Source organism: Sciurus vulgaris (genome assembly GCF_902686455.1).
Source record: "Sciurus vulgaris genome assembly, chromosome: 10".
Taxonomy (NCBI): Eukaryota; Metazoa; Chordata; class Mammalia; order Rodentia; family Sciuridae; genus Sciurus; species Sciurus vulgaris.
Window position 1 is genome coordinate 136,436,528 of NC_136470.1, and position 24,351 is coordinate 136,460,878.

The 24,351-nt window shown below is 45.1% G+C and overlaps 1 protein-coding gene across 3 annotated transcripts in view; it reads right to left on the minus strand.

Annotated features, from left to right (window-relative positions):
* Positions 1–14,083: 14,083 nt before the first annotated feature.
* RSRC1 (arginine and serine rich coiled-coil 1) overlaps positions 14,084–24,351 on the minus strand; it is a 362,234-nt gene continuing 351,966 nt past the window's right edge. For all 3 annotated transcript variants that reach the window (XM_079100402.1, XM_079100401.1, XM_079100403.1), the window contains exons 8-10: positions 22,823–22,929; positions 15,831–15,980; positions 14,084–15,258 (exon numbers count right to left, since the gene is read on the minus strand). In XM_079100402.1, coding sequence (XP_078956528.1) covers positions 15,166–15,258; positions 15,831–15,980; positions 22,823–22,929 — 350 coding nt within the window. In that variant the 3' untranslated portion in view covers positions 14,084–15,165. The remainder of the gene's footprint in view (positions 15,259–15,830; positions 15,981–22,822; positions 22,930–24,351) is intronic.

The following is a 24,351-nucleotide window of genomic DNA, read 5'->3' on the forward strand; positions in this document are numbered from 1 at the left end:
GCACGCATGAGGCCCTGAGAGCAATCCCCCGCACAGCAAAAAAGAAAGGAAAGAAGGAAGACAGGGAAAGAAAAGAAATAGTACTGGTGGGATTTGGATATGGTGAGGTGGAAAGGGGGATGTCATGACAGTGATGCTCAAATTACGGAGCTTTAAAAGCATTAATATGGGCCTTCCAAGAGCCTAGAGATGGGAGAGGGAGATTAAAAGAGATGGTACAGGTACAAGAGAATCCTTCCTGCCTGTGCACCTTTAATCCAGCGTGGCCCCCAGAGTCTGGAGGGCTTGAGAAGAGGAGGGGCATCCATGGCTTCTCAGGCTAGACAGGTGGCACTCTGCCAGCGTGAATAAGCAGCAGACACTGATTTGGATGTGGCAGGGGTACTTGAGTTATTTTGGGAACTGGAAATTTAATCCTTTGGACCTCTCACCCCCACCTTTAGCCAAGTTCTCTGTCAACCTCCTCCTGCTAAGGCCGGTGGCATGAGGCAAGGCAGACTTCACAGCCTCAAGTGAGGTGAACAGCCCTTCCAGGGAATAGGATATTTTCTTTTCCTTTGGCTTTGGAATGAAGCCCAAGGCATACACACATTAATGAAATTCTGAATTGATATTAAGGCAAACAAATTATTATAACTATCCCTCCAATTTCAGTACCAGGGACTGAACATGGCTTCAGTCTTGCTCAGGCAAACTTTCTACTCTGAGCTACATCCCCAGTTCTTTTAATTATTTGAATTTTGACACAGAGTTTGGCTAAGCTAATTAAACGGACCTCAAATTGAAGTGAAATGGTGAAGAAAATGAAATATGGTAAGCTATGTGACAGAACTATGTAATAGTTCTGGATTAAGATCAAATAAAGAAACTTGTGAAAATATTTCATTTTTGTTCCATGGAAATTTTTCTCAGAATCCCATTGTTAAAACATGAAAGTTTTATTTTAGGCATAAGTTAGTCTGAGCTTCTGAAGTTTGGATCTAATGGCAAATGCTTAAATTTTTAAAAGGTGGAGAGATTGCTGAAGATACCTTGACCATCAGTTCTTGATTTGATGAGTAAGAGGCAGGAGACAAAAAAGAAGGGGTGGGTCAGGAGAGTGAACACCCCACCAAGCAAGCAGCAGAGGTATGGAGCAGGAGAGGACAGGGGCCTAGGCTTGGTTCCAGTGTGTCACAGCGGCCAGCGTTATTGAGTATGCCAGTGCTGTGTGTGCAGACCTTGTCAGATGCTCACCAGTTTCCTGGAGTAAGACACTTTTGTCCCCACATAGACACAATGCCACTGAGACACAGGCCATTGGCCAAGGTTCACACAGTAGCAATGAAAGGTGCAGGATAAAAGTAGGTAATTGCTTCTCAGAATCAGTCCAACAGGCTAAGTGAACCCTAACCACAAAGCATGAAATCCAAATAAAGTCAATTCAGTTCCACAAATAATTAAGTGCCTTCCTGCATGGGCTAGACACACGAAGGCATCCATGAACAAAATTCGCCAAAATCTCTGCCCTTCAAGGTTTGTGTTACTGTGATGAACAACAAAGTAGTGTATTAAAAAGCAATGAGTGCTAGGGGAACAATTGTTCAGGGAGAGGGGTGGAGGTTTGCAATTGCAGAAAATAGAGCATAGGCCTTACTGAGGTGAATTTAAGCAAAAACTTAGAGGAAGGAGTAGATGTCTATCAGAAGAACATTCCAGATCAGTGCAGAGGTATAAGGTGGCATGAACCTGGTGTGCATGATGTAGGGTTTCATTCCTACACCTTGAAGCTCACCTTCAGAGGCAGCAGAGAGGTGAGCCATGTGAAGTGGAAATCACCCGGTAGGAGAGTAGCTCCCTGTGGACTTCCTGTGCTCCACGCACTGTCCTACGTGTTCCGTGCACCTATTCTCTCTAACTCTCATACTAAGCATGCATGCCCAGACGGTTAGCCCTGGGTTACATATGGAGACACCAACATGCAAAGTTGATGCTTCTTCATCCATTTCAAACCTAGACTTGTGAAACTGGGCGCGAGATCAAACTCCACTTCTGCTGGTGGGTGGGGATCCTATCAGCTGCAGCCTCTAGTGCCAGGAAAGCCTGTCTTAGTGTTAACAGCTAAATCATAGCAGGGATGCTACTGTGTGAGCCCCAAGGGTCGTAGCCAGTGAATCTCAAGTCTCCTCCACTACCACCAAGTGGTGTGTGAAGCTCTCCTTGTCGCAGCCCTTAATGGGGGCCATGCCCTGCAGTGTTGCAACAGACCCCAGAAGCTCACTGCCAACTTCCTTCTTATCTCACAAATCCAAAGCATGAAATTCACGGGGCAGCAGAATGCAAGAGCAGGATTTATTCACACCTGAGGAATACGAACAGAACTCTCCTAGGAGCAAGGGGGACCCACAGGGGTTGCCGCCTGAGTGCGCTAGTCTCGAGGCTTATGTAGCATTTGAGTGGGCACAATGGTCCAAATTTATGCTAATCAGGGTTTGGGAAAGCATCAGCGCTATTGGTCAATCCTGCAATCCTCCTGATTTCTTGTTGTCAGGTCATGGATGTGGGTGCTGGGGTTGCAGGCTGCAGGGCTGCGTGGGGTGGGAATCCTCGCCAGGCCTGGCCATGCTGCCATCATGCAGCAGATGGACGCGCCCTGGCTCACCTTGGCCTGTGCTTGCCCTCCACACTCCGGCCTGCCCGGGCCACAGCTCGCAGCTCTGGAACTCATCCTACTCCAGTCTATATTCTCTCCACCATCTTGCTTTGCCTCCCTATTTAGAAAAAGTAAATGCATCCCTTACTGAGCACATCTGTGTGGAGGTCTTTATACATGTGTGGTCTCCAGTCACACAACTGCTCATGTTTAATTTGGAAGAACACTGACCAGGAACATACAAAGGAAGGAGTGAAACCCAAGTCAAGTCCACAATTCCATTGAAGACATTGAGAGTTCAGACTGGCATTGACCCATTGGACATCGGTGAAGGCCAGCTACATCCAGACCACTGCGCACACTGAGGCTACCAAGCTCCCATTATCTCAGGTGCCATGTAAGAAACAGGCAGGCTTGTGAGTGTTGGGCCTTGACTTGATTGTTGCTCTCCAGAGCCAAGGTATTAGGTCACTGTAAACATCTTCTCCACGGTTAATTTTCAGTGTAGCTAGGATTCCTATGTTGGATCTTTCTGTCTTAAACAGTGTTCAGAAGCACTGTGGGATGCGATGTCACAGGAAATTCACAGGCAATGGGGGAACAGAACTCTGGCACATATTGGACATGGAGCCACGTAGCAGCTGGGGTTAATGACACATTTCAATATTAGATTGACTGTATTGCTTTAGATACTGTCATATCTTTGGGAAATGAGGGTTTGGAAATTTCTACGATTAAAAGAACACTTCCCGAAACTCAGAAATGAGCAGGAAACTACGGTGGCAGCCGTCCGGCTGTTTCCGAGGTCTGAGCAGTTATGCTGTGCTGGACTGGCACAGCCTGCTAGTAGCTGTGACTACTTTAGAGTTAAAACTGTTCATGTGCTTCATTTTTTAAAAGTTAGCAAGTTCTTAGGACAGAAATACAGAGTTGCTTAAATAGACCTGCTCAGCATTCCTCTAGATACACGTGGCCCTGTGAAACCACTGAGGCACTGCAGGCGTAGGCACTCGGTTTGGGAACCCATAGTCTTTCTTACCTTCGAATTTAAAAATATAGGGGTTGGGTTGTGGCTCAGTGGCAGAGTGCTTGCCTAACATGCATGAGGCACTGGGTTTGATCCTCAGCACCACATAAACATAAATAAATAAAAAATGTGTTCATCTACAACCAAAATTTTTTTTTTAAATTAAAAAAAAATTTGTATTATGGGCCCATTTTTTTTCTAACATGCATGCTTTGTTCCTAGTGTTCACCTCCATGTTAGCCAGCTGTCTTACCAGTGGGTTTATACCCTTCTAAAGGTGTGGGAAGGCGTAGTGCGATTAAGTGACTTACCTGCTAAGAACACAGTTCCCAAGATCTTCAGACTCCTCGTCAGGGATGACTCTAGCCCATATAGCATCTTTGCTCAAATTAGAAAAAATTTCCTCTCTCAAGCTACTTCCATTAATGGGAAGGATGATCTTGACACACAAGTCCGCGCTGTGCCTGGCGGAACTGGTGCTGTCTGCGTACTGCACGCTCGTCCGTGGAGCCGCTCCTGATGCTCAAGTCTTCTCCAGACAGGCGTAAGGAGGCCAAGCTCCATCCACAAACCCATATGCAAGAAATGTAATTTCACTTCCCTGCAACTGAACCGAGTCAATCTTCTGGGCTCCCACTTCACTGGCAGCAGCCCCTCCTCTCCCAGGTACAGTGGAAGGTGTAGTTGGCACCTATGTGCTGTGTCCCTGAGGTGCCTTCATCCCCTCCCTGTGTGGCTCTGTCTGGCACAATAAGGAATTATCTTGACCTAATAGCAATGAAAGCCCTTTCCTTTTGAAAAGCACTCTCTGGTGCAGGTTCTTCCACCAATGAAGTAAAAATCCAAAGGAAATTTGAGTTCACCAAGGGAACTTTCCAATGTCAAATTCTTCTTCTTTTTTTTTTTTTTTTTCTGTTGTGTGGAGGGACATCTTACTGTGGTTCTGAGTGGCACGTTCACACTCCACCCAGGACAGGCTGTTTCCTCTGTTGTGTGGAGGGACATCTTACTGTGGTTCTGAGTGGCACGTTCACACTCCACCCAGGACAGGCTGTTTCCTCTGGTGTGTGGAGGACAGCTTACTGTGGTTCTGAGTGGCACGTTCACACTCCACTCAGGACAGGCTGTTTCCTCTGTTTTGTGGAGGACAGCTTACTGTGGTTCTGAGAGGCATGTTCACAATCCACCCAGGACTGGTTGTTTTCCTCTGTTGTGTGGAGGTCATCTTACTGTGGTTCTGAGTGGCATGTTCACAGTCCACCCAGGAGAGGCTGTTTCCTCTGTTTTGTGGAGGACATCTTACTGTCAAATTCTTCTTTTGGAGCCTGCTATTGATGGTAAGGGCTAGGAGGGAGCAAAGCTGGGATCTGGCTACTGGGAGAGACTGTTCAAGGCAGGAAAGAGACGGGAGCCTGGAACCATCCACTTACCAGCTTCCGGGTGTAACTCTGCTCGTGCTGAAGGCGAGCTGTGAGCTAAGAGGCTGAGTCGTGTCCTGACCCAGGCAGCAGGACTTCGGCTGTGACTAGTTCCAATCACATCACTGAGGTTTGTATTTTAAAACCTCAGGGTCATGAGGCAGTAGCTACATTTCTGTAGGGTGTTTAGATTATAAACTAATTTTTTGGGTTGCAAAGGTTTAGTGCAAGTTTTTCAGGTCTGGGTATAAAACTACTTTTTAAAAAAAATATATTTTTAGTTGTAGATGGACACAATACCTTTATTTTGTTTATTTAGTGTTTTTTAATGTGGTGCTAGGGATCAAACCCAGTGCCTCAGGCACGCTAGGCAAGTGCTTTACCAATGAGCCACACCCCAGTCCCCAAACTACTTTTTATATTTTCTTTAGTCCATCTTAAAGTGGGTTGAAATCATCTTGGCTTCTGCCCTAAAATGCTTGCCTTTTGATTTGTTTGTTGAAGACTGTCTTCTCTGGAGAGCTTTGGCAAAAATAACTCCAACAATGTGTGTGGTCAAAGAGCCAAAGCCCATGAGTCCACACGAGAATGAGCTGGTAAACGACATGGGGCCCGCAGCTCCCGAGGTGCTTTTCTAATAGTGACCATCTGTCTATCTGTTACCTGCTTTGTTACTTGTCAGCAAATATAGGAGTCATCCATGTTAAACAAAAGTTTACCAGCCAATACTTTTAGGACATTATTTCTTTCACTTTATTTCTCCCTTTCAAATTTTCATACTGAGTCTGTACTCCAGGGCCTTTGGGGGGAAACGTTTAGGTATTTGATTGGTTTCTCAGGTTGCTATAACAGTATCCCAACCTGGATGGCTTAACAGAACAAGAATTGATTGTTTCACAGTTCTGAAGGCTGAAAGTCTCAAGTCAAGCTGTTGTGGCGCTCTAGGGCAGAATCCTTTCCTGCCTCATCCTGGCTTGTCCTGGTTGCTGACACTCTGTGAGTGTTCCCTGGCTCACCCAGTCAATCCAGGCTCTGTCTCTGTGATCACATGACCTTTCTGCTGTTTCTGAATCCAAATCCCTCTCCTTATAAGAACATCACGGACTGGATTTAGAGCTTGCTCTGATCCAGTACGACCTCATCTTAACTTAATTACATCTGCAAAGATCCTATTTTCAAGTGAGGTCACATTCATAGGTTACAGGCAGACATGCATGGGGGGACTAACCTGGTACACGAATCTATTAAGGACTTTCACAGAAATGATCAGAATGGGTGAAGAACAAAGCTCTCTGAGGTAAGCATTATGTAGACTTGAAATATGACCCAAACATCAACTGGCAAACTTGAAAGTGTATCTTCCCATAGAACTTTACATTGCACATTCTCGATATTAATGTCCTTCACATTTACCTTTTTCTACTCTCATTCTCTTCTCTTCTCCATTTTCTCCATTGACTTATTGAAATGTGTATTTCATCTGGTCATATTTTATGCATTTTGATAGAACAGCTGATAATTTTCTGCAACAAAGAATGGTAGGTGTGAATAAAATCAGAAAAGTCACCGCTGTTTAACTTGATGGTGCTGTTCTGCCTCCTCTGGAGAACAAACCCATCAGGAGAGGCTTGCTGGCATGACCAAGTGCCGGTGTGGATCTCTGATGCCCGGGCCTTCCTGCATTAGGTACGTGCATGAGCTGTAACTCTTTTGTGAAGATAAAAAGGCTTCTGCAAGAAAGTGCCCCCGTGCTGTCAGAGCTGTCAGACTGGAGGGCATCCCGAATGCGATGAATGACGTCTGCCTCAACGAAGATGGAGCATAACGGGGATTACGGATTCTGCAGAAAGCTGCCAGCAGGCGCTTATTTTGAATAAATATTATTTTTAATTACAGTCCTAAGGTGGGTTACTTCTGAAATAATGAGATCTACAGTGATTTCTTCTGGGAATTAATTTTCCCTCCTAATTCTCCGTCCCTTTGATGATCACGGCTCATTCCATCTGACTCAGGCAGTCCCCGCCGGATGCGCTCTAGTCCAGCCAGAGGCACTGAGTGTCCCAGTTTGTCTCCACGCCTGTCCTCTTGTTCTCTGATTGCACTTACGTTTAACCCAAACGCTCTCACAGGTGCATCTGCCTGGGGACTGTGCCTCCCAGAACAGGAGACGGCTCCCCCGGGAGCAGCCAGAACTCAGAGGCAGATACACTCCCATGGCCCTTTCGAACTCTTTGCTATGGGTTCCACTTTTTCCCTAGGCATTGTGCTGGTTCACATCTCCACATGGGAACTGGCCTTGGCAGAAATCACAACGCAGTCGGCTGGGTCCTGAGGTGGGCTTAGGGGGCAGCTGCCAAGCTGAAGGTGGAATCTGCAGCCAGGTCACAGCACTGGGCCGTGTGGCCATGGCCTTTACAGCAGTGTCACCCAGCTTCAAGCCAACTTTTGTGTAAACATCAGTACTTGCCAGTGCATGGCTCAATGGCATTTTTTGTGCTATTATTGCTGATACAAACCACCCGGGGTTTGTGGTCTCCAAGAGCCACTGCATCATGTGCACGGGTCCCGTGGGTGAGGGACCTAGACCAGGATGTAAATGTTTTGCCTTGCCCCTGGGATCTGCACACAGTCATGCTGGTTTCTGGCTAAACACTTCAGTGGGACTGTGAGCTAGGTGACACCCACAGGTGACTCTGCAGGGGCCCAGTTTCCTCACAACATAGTGGCTCATGCATATGGCTAGGCACCTTCATGGCAGCTCTGGGCCCAGGGGTGTGTTCCAAGAGGACTAGGCAGACACCGTTCCTGAAAAAGGTGGTAATGCAGGCCAGGTCATGTCCCCTAGGCCATCTGTTGGTTACAAGCAGGTCACTGAGACTGATACAAAGTCAAAGACCTGAAGAATCTTTAGAAGGGTTCGAAACCATCACAGAGGGTCACAAATACCCTACTGTAATTGTTCCTTGTGGCTCCATGTTGGAGTTGTACTCTGTCTCCCTCACTGGACCCACTCTCTGTCCAGTCATTTCCTGTCCATCCATTTGCTTCCCGGAAACATGAGCACAGGGTTCCTCAGGTGCATGCACCTCCCTGCTGGATGAAACTTGACCCCTAATTCTAGTTGGTCTGCTACCCTGATACTTGGCCAAGGACATGGGTAAGCATTACCCTTCCATCTTTCCAAACCCTTTCAATCTTTCTTCCAAAGCAGAGAAGTCACGCCTCCCATTTCCCTCAGACAATTTCTCTTGGCTTTTCAGGACCAAGTGCAGGCTGGAAAAAATGGAATTTATTGTTTCAATCACATCAGTTCACCCACTCATTAATTCAATCCTTAGCAAATTAAAATACTTGTTGACAGAAAGATGCTGCTAATGGAGACAGAAATCATAAAGTGAAGATTGGCTGGTAAATGTAGAATTAGAATGGAATTGCACATGTTCCACGCATCTAGAATAGACGAATGAAAAGCTCTCTCTGAGCAGAGAAGTTAGCAAAGACACAGAAACTACTTACACAGGCAAGGAGGCGAACGGGCCTGGTGAGCTGGTGGCTCCAGTGCTCAGACCCTCCCCCGTGAACACACATCATGCGACACCAAGTCAAGTGGGAACATTCCTGCCATGTCTCTGTGGGACAGGATCAGCTTCGGAGGGCTGGCTCACTGACCAGCACAGGCCTGGGTGAGGACTGAGGGCAGAGGTGCTCAGGGGTTCAGGGCTGGAATGGTACTCACTCCATGTCCAGATGTCTGTGCAAGAAGCTTCTGGAGAACAGGGGGTTATGCCACCCAGCACCAGCTGTGAAACACTCATCAGTGGACACTGGAATGGGTATATGTGCCATGTAGCTAGGTTTACAATATTTTTAAAGAAAATATTTTCTTATGATTCATAATTATGGGATACGTTCTGCCATGACTGAGCTGAAATATTATATTTCTAATCTCTCCTGCAACAAATCAGTTGGCTCAATTCCAGTGGATGAGGCATATGTTTACGAGCTTCTTTGACTTTAAGTGACTACACCTCAAACAGGAGTGAGTCACCTTCATGCCACCTGAGTGTGGGCACGATGGCTAGAGTTTCAGCATCTCTCATACCACATGGAGGGAGCCTGGGCCCTACCATTAAGCCTTCTCACTGGAGAAATATCTCTTATCTAAGCCCCTTTACTTTGTTGCTGTTGTTATTTTGGAACAAAGCTAATTGTACTTAATTCTAAATGATCCATTGTCTCAGCTTAGTCCCAGCAGGAACCAGAGGGAACACTCACAAGGACACAGAGAAGTCATTAAATACCGAGCAGCGGGCAGGGCTCAGGGAACCAACCAGGGTTTGAGCAACTCTGCAAAGGCCGCATCTTCCAGAGGGGCTGGCTGACAAGAGTTGTGGCCTAAGCAGCAGCCACACTGAAAGATGGCCCAGCAGGGGGCAGACACTGCTTCTCCCCCTCCTGTCCTTTGACATCCTGCCAGGACCTCCTTCTGGCTGAAGGCAAGCAGCAGGCAGAGGGCCAGGCAAGTTGGATGTGAAGAGAGTGAAGCCTCCGGGACATGGCAGGAGAGAGAGGCAAAGGATGATCCTGAGGGCACAGAGGCCAGAGCTCAAGCTGCTGATCTTAACTGCAAAATCACCTTTTAGTTCTCAAGTGATTTGAAGAGACTGATAAAATTGTCACTTAAACGAAATCACCCGAGGAACATTTACTTCTTGCTGCTGCTCATGTGTTTACTAGTCAGGAAGTGAGAAGTGCAGGCCTCAAGGCTCAGAGAGCCCGTGAGGGATCCACGCAGCATCACCCGAGCACAGAGGTGATGGGCTCTGCAGTTGTGAGATGTAGTCAGACAGCAGATGGCGCAGACGGTGCTTCTCCCGGCCTGCGGGCTTCCACGTCTCAGGAGCAAGCCCACGTGTCTCTTCGCGGACGACCTGTTCTGGGCAGGGCAGGCTGGGGAGGGTGGGGCAGGAGACCGCTGGTCAGAGGCACTTGCTTCACACTTGAAGCTGGCTGCACTAGGATGACTGTCTTTTCCTTTTGTGTTCTGGTACTTCTTAATGAAAAAAAAAATCACAAAATGTGGAAGAAACCATAAAACTCCCCATTCAGACTGAAGGAGCTTCACGTGGTCATTTCACGTGGAGCACTTAGATTTCAGGATGGAAGCCCCTGGCTTTCCCTGCGTCTGCTATTAAAGAAAGGGAAAGAGCACGGTGTTTTCATGACACTTGCTTTCTCAGCTCTCCAGGATCTCTGTAAATCCCCTTCCAAGGTAGTCAGGAATTAAATGAGCAATGTCCCTCAGAAATGACTTGCGGGTACTGCAGCACATTGATCTCCTTCTGAGTGAAGCAGCTGTCAGGTGACACAGGGCAAGGGCTGCCACTTACGCTCCAGATAGGTGTACAAAAACTGTTTTTATGAACACTTAAAAGCCGGGGAACAGCATGCTTATTGTCAATTATAACTTGATGACCGTCCATTTTCTCACGTGATTAGCCTGTGGCTGATTCAAATACGCAGCATTTTGAAAACACTTTTCTCATACTAACTTGTCTGCTCCATCAATTAGACTGACCAAAGCAGGAGGAAAGAGAAAAGCTACTATATGGCTAAGTAATAAAATTATGGAATGTCTTATGCAATCTTTATTCAATCCATTGTGCTGGTATTTATTTCCCAGTTGCTTTGTATGCTTTTAATTCCATTTTAGGTTTCTTAAAATTGTCTTGGAACATGTACAGGTGAACAGACTGAAGTTGTGGACTTTACTGAAAACCTGGGATTTTGCATTTCCTTTGTAGAAAGTTTATGAAGGGAGTTATACCAGGCTTTATACTGTGGGATTTTCCTGAGTGACATGCGACAAGATGCCAAGAAGAGGTCAGCTCAGTTCACCATGCTTTGAGGACTGCAGTGGGATCATTTTGCCATCCCTCAGGACCTAAAAATAAACCATTACCTTGTGGAGTGGGAGTGCTGTCTTACTGTGATGGAAGGGTTTATTTCTTGAAAACTGACCTAGGAGAGAAATCACAGGAGATAGAGGGTGTACCCCGTAAGATCGCATCCACATCATTTGAAATATTTATACAATAAACAATTAGACCAGAATGAAGGTCTGCACAAGTGTAGGACTGACAAGATCCTGGCTCAGACATCAGCCTTTCCCCCTAATCCCTAAGGCAGTAGGGGGGCAGCACATTCTAGTTCAAGATCTCCAAAGGCCTGTCAGTTTAGAGATGCTGGAGAAAGAGATCAGAGAAATCAACTAATGTGGTCACAAAATCTACTCACTTATTTATTTACTTAATTTATTATCACTTTTAAGGTACTAGGAATTGAACCAAGGGGGCTGTACCACTGAGCTGCATCCTGAGTCCTTTTTTGAGACATGGTCTTGCTAAGTTGCCCAGGTTGGCCTCAGAACTTGGTGATCCCCCTGCTTCAGCCTCCCAAGTCACTGGGATTGCCAGCTCCCAAGTCATCTGTGCCCAGATCACTTTATTTTTGTACAGGTTCCAAATGGCTTGAGTGGCTTATGTTTATGTTCGGTGCAGGAATTGAGCACTGGCCTCAGGCATGATGGACAAGCGCACTACCACTGGGCTGCCCACAGCCCTGCTTGAGCAACTTAAATAACCAGGCTGCTAAATGGACTTCCCATGTGAGACTGGCAAATTAATTCTTCCTTCACAAAAAAGTACTTATCAAGACCTCCATGTCAGGCATTGGGCCAAATTCCAGGGACAAAATGATCGCAAAACTAATGTTGAAATATATTCTGTCAGGGCATTTTCTTTGATTAAGGAAAAAAAAAAAAAAAAACACAAATGGTGAATGTGTATCAATGTCCATCTGTATGATACGTGGTTAAGATGAGTACGGAATTTGTAGTGTTCTTTCTTACCTCCATTTTTGCTCCCTGTAAAGACTCAGATGTTTTCTGATCAAAAGGACCTGCTCTTCCACTTTCCCATCAAGAGTTCCACAGAGAAAGGCCGCAGGACAGCAGTCAAAAGTTGTCGAAACAATCCGAGGCTTCAGCTGAAGATGGCCAGGAGCCGGTATAAGCTCTGCCGTAATGCAAGGTTCCGAGACAGGGAAAGGAAGAAAGGGCGTGACGGGGTGCCAACCATCCTGGATCAACTCTTGTGAAGTTTAGAAACCTACAACGGCTGATCCTTTATTTCATGTCTAATTTTTGTGACTATCTTATTTGTCCACTTAAAAGATTTTCACTTGAGATCCAAACCAAAGGAAAGTCTGGGGAAAGATGTAATGACAGGCGAATGAACTGCATCTTTTAGTTCCGGAAGATGCTGTCCACGATGGTGCAGAGCAGATTGCTAGGGCAAGTGCCATTCTTCCCTTTGGCTACCATGGGCGGCATCATGCACCACGTAGTGCCAGCAGCCACGCCAGGTCTGCCTTGCCCAGCCAGTTCTGCACTTGACCCCGCCATAAGGACGCTGCCCTTGGCTCACAGCGTCCTGTAGTAGCCTCAGCAAGATGCACGGGTGCCAGAGCCTGGGCTGCAGGCTTCTCACCCTCCAGCCTTGGTTCAGCTGTATCTCTCCCGTGAAGCCTGCTTTAATGTTCTCACTTAGTTTTCGCCCTTCACAATCCAGCCATCCCCTCTGCCACTGAGTGCTCCATCTCTCCTATTATGTGTGTGTCGTAAGTAAGCCTCTGGAGGGCGGGTTCCCGCTGGACTCACCCGTGAGTCCCCCAAGCATCACACATTCACCCAGCAGATACTAGGCACTTAGAATGACGTCACTGAGTAATCAGACAACCTGATGGAGAAGGCTGTGCTTTCTCAAATAAGTAGACAGTAGGTCCCTACTGGTCTCTAATGAGGAGAAGCAGGGCTGCGCATGGCCTGGGCAGGGAGGGAGGGCAGGCATGCTGGGGACGAGGCTGGGATGGGGGCTGTGACCACAGCAGGTGGAGAGCACCTGTATCAAGCATGCTGGGGTTGGAGTGCAGTGCTTCAAATCATCCCAGGCAACTATTTGTTCCATATTTCATTAAGACCCCAAATGTTCCCTCGGCACAAACAGCATGTTCTCTATGGAGGACTTTCTTTAATGTCATTTTACTGAGAAATCAAAGCAGGCAGGTCCACAACTCGTGCCCTCATTTCACATGCTAGGATGTGAGCTGGGTGTGCACCGGACTCAGAGCTCTGCCCTCTTCTCTTCAGGTGTCGGCCTCCTTGGGCCTGGGGAGCATCAGAAACAGTTTCTCCCTCCATCTTCCTGAAAGCACACTTGGCAACCCCAAGAAAGAAGCCAGCTTACATTATCAGCAGCTGTCATTTCATAGGAAATCAGTGTTTCAAAGAACACTTTTGGCCTCAGGTAAGTCCAAGCTGCTGTCACTACTCAAGTGGTTTGACCGGGATTGTTGTGTTCCACTGCTCGTTACGCTGGTGCTAGAGGAGGCCAGGAAAGTCACCCCACTGACTTCAGCAGGTCAGTGGTGCTCTGAGAGGTCTCTCATTGAACTTGGCTTGTGTGGTTTCATACAGAAATGCAGGTGAATGAAGTTAATAAGATATCAAATGACAGAGGAATTTGAGTTCCTGGAGAGACTAAGTTTAGTTCATTTAAAATACAAAAAAACTTGAATTTGTATTCTTCATGAAAAACTTAGCTTTAAAATATAACTCTTTTACAAATTTTCTTTTTAAATATTGTTTCAGTTGCCAATGGACTTTTATTTTACTTACACGTGGTGCTGAGGATCGAACCCAGTGCGTCATGCGTGCTACGCAAGTGCTCTACCACTGAGCTGCAGCCCCAGCCCCCTCTTTTGTAAATTAAGTGACTGTATTTGGGGTTCTTGTCACAGGAACACTGGTATTTTCACTACTTTTCACATGAGGAACATCAGGCAACTGAGGAAAGCATCTGTCTCAGTTCTCAGAGACTCACCAGGGAAACAAAAGATGGCCCATGTTCTTGCCCAGACCAGACAAACAAATTACACCTGCCAAGATGATGGCAGGACTTTTACAGTTTACAAGTTGTGCAAAGAATGAAATGCAAAATACCTCAGAAACGATAACCTCTTTATGAACTGAAAATTTTTGTGTCTGTATTAAAAACCACACATACCTGGCTTTACATCAGACAATTTTCATTTTCAATAGATGACAATTTTAGTAGTTCCAGAAATACTAAAAAGATGGCATCCAAATGTCCTGCACATTGGTGACCCTCCCCTGAGGACTCTCCTGCTTGCTGGGCGCAGGCACTAGTCTTCATGAGACAGAACGGGAGTGGCTGGACCTCTGAGCCCAGCGGGGAAGGCGATCACTCTGCAAGGTGAGGCCAGAGCGCTTCCTCTGGTATGCGCACAGGGCTGCACGTGGACGGTGATTCACTGGGTGAGGACAGAGCCTCACCCAGGTAGCATTCAGCTTGCCCCTCCACAGGGACAGCAGTGGCCAGGGATGACCAGAGCGAGAGCAGGTTCCCTGCAGAGGCACGTGACCAACTAGCTAGGTTCACATAAGCAAATGACTTCTCTAAGGCTGAGCTGGGATTTGCTTTGGGGTAAAAAGGGGCACCAGTAGTTTCTTTCTCCAGTCAAAAACCATCCCTTCATTTAATTTTCAAGAGACATCAAATAAACATGTTATTCCTTTAAGTTTAACATGTTCATTTTGCTTCGACTGCTTAGGGTGCATTTTATTGTGTCTAAACATTTTCAATAGGGTGAGATAAGAGATTCACAGATGGAATCTCAAATTTATAGTATACAATCAATATTGATTATATACACATAATCAATCAATATTGGGTCTTTACATGACTTTTTCACATTGTATTAAGAAACACTAGTGAGTATGAGTTATTTTAACACTGATGTTTTTATGATTAGTTTTAACAGTACAACATTTTCATGCATTGTGAAATTTCATACAAATCAACAAATATTCAAGCCCACAAAAGAGAGAAAGAAATGAGATTATTTTTACTTATAAGCAGCTGAATTCTTTAAGAGTAAAAGTTAATATTGGGATTTGAAAACCTAAATTTCCAATGCTACTGTCAGTTCAATCACAGGTGTACTGCTTAGGCCACAGGGCTGCCCATTAGTCTTTCCTGTCGGAGAGCAATTAATCTCTTGAACCACTTTTCCTCAGCTTCCGCTTTCTCGATAAATAACTGCAATAGAAAAGGGAAAGGAATATGTGACTTTGACCATATATGATACAAACCACCTTTGTGAAAGACCCTCTCAGCATAGGTCTGAATATTGTTTGGCCCCAGATTACTACTCCATTACAGTCCATCTGTGGGAATGAATACCGTTCAGAAGGTCCTGGGAGAAGGACTAACACTGGTTAATGAGTTTGCACCTCCAGTGTGAGTTCCTCCGAGAGATGGTGGACTTACACCCTTTCAGAGATAGACAAACATGATAGCTGCAGCTTGCTCACAGCCAAAGAAGGAACTGTCACTCAGTCAGAACTAGGAACTCCAATCTCTTTACTAAAAAGCTCTTCCTTTCACCCGTTTGTTAAGCATAGAAGTCAGGCCAGATGAGCTGGGCCATGCTAGATTCAAATCTGTACCACAAGCCGCAGGGCTGGAGACCAGCCACCTACATGTAGCAAAGAGGATGCGGGATCCCGTGTCCTCCAATGGTTTTCTTGGTGCAGAATAAAAGGACACCAGTCTGGACTGATTTCAGCTAACTAGACCTCAATGGACACCCACAGGCTCCAGGATCTTACATTTGGATGAGCCAGGGAGTTGTCGTCTTGGTACTTGATAGCAGTGGGGATGGCAGGGTCTACTTCCCTTTCAGCACTGGGTGGGTCAGCAACTACTGACGCTGGGCCTGCTGTTGAAGTCGCATGCGTCACTTCACTAGGCTCCACCACCTGGAAGATGCAGCACATGTTGATTTAATAACAAGTTGATTGAATATTTCTGATGGTGAATAACTGCTATCTCCTTTGAGATGAAATTCATGTCAAAATGTCCTTCATTACTGAATGAGAAACAATTATTCCTTAAACAAATACAAAAATGTGGAGGAGATGCTTGCCATTTCTGACAACTGACATATTTTAAAGAAAACAGTGCATATCAGCCTATACTTGCTATCTATCTATCTATCTATCTATCTATCTATCTATCTATCTATCTATCTACCTACCTATCTATCTATCTCTAGCTACCTATCTATCCTGTGTCTAAATTTGAATAAATAAGCATGCAACAAATCCCCAGTATTTACTTGATCTTTTTTTAGGCATGAGATGAAGAACCAAAGGTTCTCTTTAAAACACGAATGTAACCTGTTCACACATGATTCCACCCCACACAATTCACACATCCAAAGTGCATAGCAAATGGCCTTTAGAACACCCACACTATTATCCCAATCATCTTTACGTCATCTTTACTATCCCTTTCAGCAACTGTCTCCCCTCCTTTCAACCTTCTCATCCCTCTGTAGCCAACTAATGTACCTTCTCTAGTGATCTGTCTATTCTGGATATTTCATCTTCCATTGTATGGAGCTACCAGATTTTATTTATTCATGTATAAGTTGATGGACTCAGAGGTTATCTTTTAAGGTTACTTAGGACATTTAAAAATATAAAAAAATGTTTTATAGAGGTATGTCATATCTTGGTAAGAAATAAAACCACAATTTATCACAACATCTTGCAAACTGCAGACAATTCTTTTCACACTGACTATTCACCAAGTGCTATGTACTGTACCAAGTGCAGGGGACACAAAGATTAGTGAACCAGCGTTTCTGCCTTGAGGGAGCCAGCAGTGTGGTGCTTCCTCAAGGAGCTTCAACTTGCTTCTCCCTGGAAAGAAGCAACCATGGAGGTGACGGCTCAGCAGAAGGTAGCAAGAATAATATTAAATGGGTTAGATCAGAATTTGAAATTAGAAGTTAAAATACAACTGAAAGAGGAGAAGCAAGGAGTGGGAAATGATTCCCATGTACTTTTTCCTGCATCTGCTGGTTCTATGCTTATTGTTTTCAAATTCCATTTTCTTTTCTTTTCTTTTCTTTTTTTGTACTGGGGATTGAACCTGGAAGTGTTTTACCACTGAGCCACATCCCCAGACCTTTTTTTAAAAATCTGAAACAGGGTCTTGCTAAGTTGCTCAGGGTCTCACGAAGTTGCCCAGGCTGTGCAATCCTCCTGCTTTAGCCTCGCGAGTCCCCAGGATTACAGGCATGTGCCACTACACCCGACTTCTTTTGACTTACCTACTTTTAATCATTCACTCTTATGAATGAAGCATAAAATAGATGTCACTGGGAAAAATGTCTAGTGAATGAACTGTGCATGAAGTGGCTCTTCCTTTCTTAGACCTATTTACCTTAGGATTGGAGGACTGTTCTATGTCCCCAGGTTGGGAGCACTGCCAATTGTGAAGCCCTGGGTACACAGGGAGAATAAACAGATATGCCCTGGCCTAACTGGAGGTCATATGCTGCTGTGAGCTGACAGGTTACAAGCACACACACCACATGGAGACATACTCCCCCAACTGCAGCACTTGCTGTCGGGATAAACAAGGTGCTGGCACTGAGGATGGGGACCAGGGAGGGGTTCTACTTTAGACTGGGGCCGGGGATGCCATCCTTCGGGGGGCATAATTCAAGACCTGAAGAGAGGGAGCCAGGCATGGGAGGAGGGAGTGCTTCGGCCAGAGGGACAGCGAGTGCCCTGCGAGGAGGAGACCGGAAAGGAGCCTTGAGTGGCAGGTGCACAGTGGAAAGGAACAGTGGCCATTGCGGCCAGGATGAGGGGCATGCCACCACTCCACAGGGTGTCATTTTCAGGGCCACAGCAGGAAACGGGTTCTGGGTGGACAGTCTCCTCCCTCGGATCCCAGGCTGTGCGGCTTGCCAGGCGATGCCAAGCACTGGGCTTCACGCATCTGCTCAAGCCGCCTAGTGGCAGGAGGGCAAGCCTGACAGCAGGTGCTCTGTGGTGCTCAGGGGCAGAAGTCAACTCCTGATCCAAGATCCTCGTAAAGTATTTTACTCAATTAAAAACAGTGCGTTTACTTTTTTATTTTATTTTTACGGAATGCATTTTGATTCATTGTACACACACGGGGCACATGCTGTAGATTCACACCATTCGTGTAATCATACATGATAGTGGAAGCTGGTCCATATTCATGGGAGAGATTAACACTCTAGAAGCCAAAAGCATCCTGATGGCAGATCTCTGGGCAGTCATTAAGCATGTCCAGGAACCCTTACAGAGTTCTACCAACTGTTTTCAAATCTGGAGGTGTTTATGAACACTACATCAAACAATAAATGATGCTATGTTTATCACAATGTTACTTTTACAGATATTTAAGGATATGTTTATGAAGTTTTATTGGGTTAAAAAGTACACTGAAGTTGGGAACAGTGGTACACTCCTGTAATCCCAGGGGCTTGGGAGGCTGAGGCAGAAGGATCCTGAGTTCAAAGCCGGTCTCTGCAACTTAGCAAGGCCCTAAGCAACTTAGCAAAACCTTATCTCTAAATAAAACAAAACTAGGGTGGGGATGTGGTTCAGTGGTTAAGTAACTCTGGGTTCAATCCCCAGGACCAAAAAGGAAAAAAAAAAAAAACAAAAAAACAGAGATTCCATTCCACTCTAGACAAAATGGCAGCCATCAAGAATACAAATATCAATAAAAGCAAGGATGCATGGAAAAAAGAACTCATACACTGTTAGTGGGAATGAAAATTAGTACAACCACTATGGAAATCAATATGAAGGTTCCGCAAAAGACTAGGCATGGAACCACTGTATGACCCAGGTATACCACTTCTTAGTATTTTTTCTGAAGAATTAAAGTCAGCATACTATAGAGATACCTGTGTGCTTATAGCAGCACAATTCACAATAACGAAATGATAGAACCAGCTGGCGCAGTGGCATATACCTGTAATCCCAGGGGTTTGGGAGGCTGAGGCAGGAGGATTCCAAGTTCAAAGCCAGCCTCAGCAACTTAGCAAGGCCCTAAACAACTCAGTGAGACTCTGTCTCTGAATAAAAATAAAAAGGGCTAGGGATGTGGTTCAGTGCCCTGGGTTCAATCCCCAGTACAAAAAAAAAAAAAAAAAAGACAACTTCAGAGAAACATGGGAAATATAGATGCCATTCAGCACACTGATGAGATCACACGTGATGAGGTTACCAGAGGACTGCAGAGACGGCACAGGGAAAATATTCCAAGAAATAATAACTATAACTGGAATCTTCTCAAATTCATTAAAAAATAAATTCAGGTATGTTAATAGTATATACTTATAATTAATTCTAGGTATGTCAACCAAATCAAAGTAGGATAATCACTAAGAGACCCACAGACATGTTATGGTACAATTACTGTAAGTTGAAGACAGGAGAAAATCTTGAGAGCAGCAGGAGGAAAGCGACGTGCCACATACAAGGGAACCCACGACAGTAAGGCAGACTTCTCAACAGAACCAGTGGATACAGAAGTACTGGGACAGTGTGTCCAAAGCGCCCAGCCAGGAGCTGTAACCGAAAGCTCTGCATCTAACATCGCTATTGTTCAATGACAGAGGCAGACAAGGAACGCATGCTCAGAAAAAACTGAGAGCCTTCCAGCAGACCCAACTTACAAAAAATATAAAGGGATTTCTTCAGGCTGAAAGCAAGTGACCACAGGTGACCCTCTGAGTCAACATGAGAGCAAAAGTGGACAAAGCTGACCAAGCTGTACTACAGGGACTCATGTCACAAGCAGATTTGAGTCCCCAGAGCAAGTGCACAGGAGAGGTGACTGTGAAGCAAAGGTGTGCTGCTGTTTACCAGTGTGCACACCACAGCATAATGTGTACCTGAAACAGTCACAGTAAGATGCTTTAAAAGTTTTTACTTGGTTCTTACAATTTGGAGTGAACACCTACACCTCCAAGCCCAGGTTTCAAACATTTTTATGTCTCCAAACATTGGGTACAGGAGTTCATGGCCTTAATGATATCTTGGGGACCACTGGGGACATCTAACCACAAAGCCCAATGTTGTGCTTGGGGAAGGGGGAGTGTGCCCAGCTGGAGGCCAGAGGTCAGTGCTTGGCAGTCCTTGTGGCCTGCAGAGCAGTCATGTGAACCGACAATGCTCCCACCAGGCTGAGCTAGCAGCTGTCCATGTTGAACAGCCTTGACAAGAGGTGCCTTGCTGTCATTCTGGTTGCCCACCCATGGACCACTGCTCTTCAGGTGGGAGACAAGAGCCCATCTGACATGAGGGTCATCTCATCCTGTGTTTGCCTGTGGGGTACAGCAGCATTTTCTCTGGAAGTGCATATAAACACAAGGCGGAGCTCTCCAAGGCTAGGATCAGAACATGAACATTATTTAACAACATGTGATTGGAAAATGTGGGGAGAATCATTAATTGCTTTTTTTATTTAAGTGAAGAAAAGTGTAGGAGAAAATTTTGCCCTGATTATAAAACCTCAAAATGGGCCCCACAGAACGTCTGGCTTTGGGTGACACTGCCACCTGGTGGCTCAATTTGAAAAATTCGGCTTTAAAAGGTACTTCAAGCAGAGGACCGAGGCCCACAGGGATTGGCTCTTGAGCCCCTCTTGTGCACAGGTGAGCCACCTGGCAGAGGCAGGACCTGAGGCCTGGGACAATCTCGTCTGGGACAGCAGTTTGGGACAAGCCGCATTGTGGCTCCTAAAGTTAAGGATGCATCAGGAACTACCAGACTCCCTGTCTATTCAAGCCAGAGACATGATTTCAGAGAGGTAAACTGGTTAGATCAACAGGTGTCAGGAGACACTGTCTAGGATGCTCTTGGTGCCGAGCTCCCTGGCTCGATCAGTGGGATCAGCTCAGCTGAGAAACGGCTGTGCTGGAGCTGAGGACGGCCAGCACCCAACAGCCTCCTTCGGAGACACAGTGTCACACCCAGGGCTTGAAGTGTCACAAGAGGAGTGGGCAGAGTCCTCGAGAGTCATCTTGTCACGTACCAGGGACAGCCTGACGTGTTCCCTGTGACCTGCATCCACCCTTGAGGTCTCACTTCTCTTTGCTAATCACCTCCTGATATACAATTCAGCTTCGGGGGCACCATGAATCCTTGGCAAATGCTGCAGACACCAGCGTTTCAGAACCAGCCAGTAAGGTGCCCCTTGTTTTAGACGCCACTGTTTGCCTATCACTGCTCTTCTGGTCATCTGAAGCGTGGGCACTAATACAAGTTCAGGGCTAGATGGCTGAGACTCCTGATACTGTATATCCACCAATGCAAATGTCATGCTGAGGCTTTCTGGCATGTTCTCCTGTTGATACCACTTCCTATCTTTCAATGCACGATTTCTTGAAGGAGATGCACTGGATTAAAAAATGAATTTAAAGTGAGATAATATTGGGTCAAACAGCAAAACGTCATTTGGAAAAAAACCCAGGGCATGAAGTATAGAGGAATAAGCATTTCCATGGTGAGAAAATGCTAACTGATTAGAAGAGTTCAGTAAGAACTGAGAAGTCAGGGGGGCATCAGGAAACAGATACCAGAAGGGCAAATTTTAAAATAAATTACAGTAATTCTACTAGGTCAGAAGAAGGTCCTTAAAATATGCAAAAGTAAGATGTTAAGTAAGATGGGCGACAGTAGTTACGAGTGTCCATTTCACAGCTGCAGGATTAGGAGCTGAGATGGTGATTCACCGGAAGCCAAAGACGCCCTGCACGTTAACAGCACAGGCCTGTGGCTCTGCAGCACCAGGGCCTGCGTGGGCACCCATGCCCAACTCACAACAGGAGGGACGACTTCAAGAGCGTTTGGAAATTAAAGACTTCCACCTCGCCTGTGACAGCAGGGGCCCATCAGGTCAGGCAGAGTGTGACGGGAGGGCCTGGTAGCCTGCAGGCCAACACAGAGGCAGAGGCACCTTGCACTTTGGGTGGAATTTGAGTTGGCACAATGATTTTAGTGGATAACTTTGGAAACATATTAAACAATGTGACCTTAAACAAAAATGTATTTTGAGAGGATAATAATGGATATTTGCAAACATGTCATATCTCTTTAAACATCACTATTTAAATATCTAATATCAGAAGAAAAAGAAATGAAGCATTACATTCGTCATCAGGGTATTATACAGCTGTTAACACATTTGCAAATGTAGACTATTTTAGGATAGGTGGTAGTCATGTCTTCTTTATATGAACATTATGAAAGACTACATGTGTTTTCCTGACTCTTTTCCTACTAAAGGAATATAGATTTGTAAAGCCATCCTTACTAATAAGTGAAAGAATACGTGAAAAACTCAACAGAAGCAAAAATGTAATTCAAAGGTCCTTTAACTGGAGTTGAGCGCTATACCTCAGGACACAGAACAGAGATGAGTGCTACTATTTAGGTGATAGTTTTATCATTTAAAGTGCTTCCCTAACTTTTATCTGGGAATGTCAATTTAAAAAACAGATGTATACATTTGAAAAGAAAACTGCGTATTTTCATGGAATGCATATGACTGTTTCGGAACCATCCTCGGACATCTTTGTCCTTTTTAGTAAATGTAAAATCAACACCAGCTCCATCTGCACCCTGTGCTCCCGCAGGAGCTACTCTCGCCCTGAACATGCTTCACCGGTGCCGTCATTCACCGGCCACAGGCGGCACTCACCGCCAAGACTGAGGCCTCCTCGACTACTCAGGCCAAATCAATGCCTGTGTGGGCTTACCTTTCTAATTTCCTTACTTGATCTGAATGTCTGCTGGACGAAAGAATCACTTTCGATGGCTTCGATTTCTTTCACTCGTTTTACTTGTTCTCCCAAGGTGGCTTGCTCTAAAAGAGAGGGTGTAATGTGAGTGTTTTTTGGTGTAAGTTGTCAATACCATACATAAGCAATGTTCTTTCTTTCTACAAAGTAACTCTATTGGAAATTAGAAATTAATCTAACCAAGGAGGTGGAAGACCTTTACAATGAAAACTAGAGAATACAGACGAAACTGAAGAAGACACAAAATGGAAAGACCTCCCATATTCATGGATAGGAAGAACTAACACTGTCAAAATGGCCAGACTACTCAAAGGAACATATAGATTTCCCACTAAATACCAATGACAGTCTTCACAGAACTAGAAAAATCAGTTCTAAAATTCATTTGGAAGAATAAAAAACTCAGAACACCCAAAGCAATTCTAAGCAAGGAGGGCAATGCAGGAAGAATCACAATATCTGATCTCAAATTATACTACAGAGCCACACTTACAAAAACAGCCTGACATTGGCACCAAAACAGGCATGAAGACCAATGGAATAGAAGTCACAAACACACAGATACAGCCATCTGATACTTGACAAAGGTGCCAAAAATATATGTTAGAGAAAAGACGGTCTTTTAAATAAATGATGCTGGGAAAACTGGAAGTCCATATATCGAAAAATGAAACTAGATTCCTATCTTTTGCCCCGCACAAAAGTCAAATGAAAGTTTATCAAAGATTCAGGAATTAGATCACAGATTCTGCAACTGCTAGAAGAAAATATAGGCTGAACACTCCAACATACTGGCATAGGTACTGACTTCCTTAGCAAGACCCAGTGAAAGCTGGAGACATAAAAACAAGAATCAATTAAGTGGGACAGTATCAAATTAAAAGGCTTCTGCACAGCAAAAGAAATGATAAATAATGTAAAGAGAGAGCCTACAGGAGAAGATCTTTGCAAGTTACTGCTCAGATTAGGGGATTAATGGTCAGAATATATAAAAACTTAAAAACACCAAAAGGAAAAATAAATAAAAAATGGACAAAATAAGTAAACAGACACTTCTCAAAGGGAGAAACACAAGTGGTCAACAGATGCATGAAAAAATGTTCAACATCCCTAGCATTAGGGAATTGAGATTTCACCTCACTCCAGTTAGAATGGCAGCTGTAATACTAATATTAAATGTTGGTGAGGATATGAGGAAAAAGTGCACTCACACACTGTTGGTAGGACTGCAGACCAGTACAGCCACTCTGGAAAGCAAATGGAGATTCCTCAAAAACTAGGAATGGAACCACCACATGACCCAGATACCCCACTCTTTGGTATTGATCCAAAAGAACTAAAATCAGCATTCTATAGAGAGCTGGGCACATCAATGTTTATAGCAGTGAAGTTCACAATAGCCAAGCTATGGAACCAGCCCAGGTGACTGTCAGCAGACAAATGGATAAAGAAAATGTGGTTCTACTCAGTCATAAAGAAGAATAAAA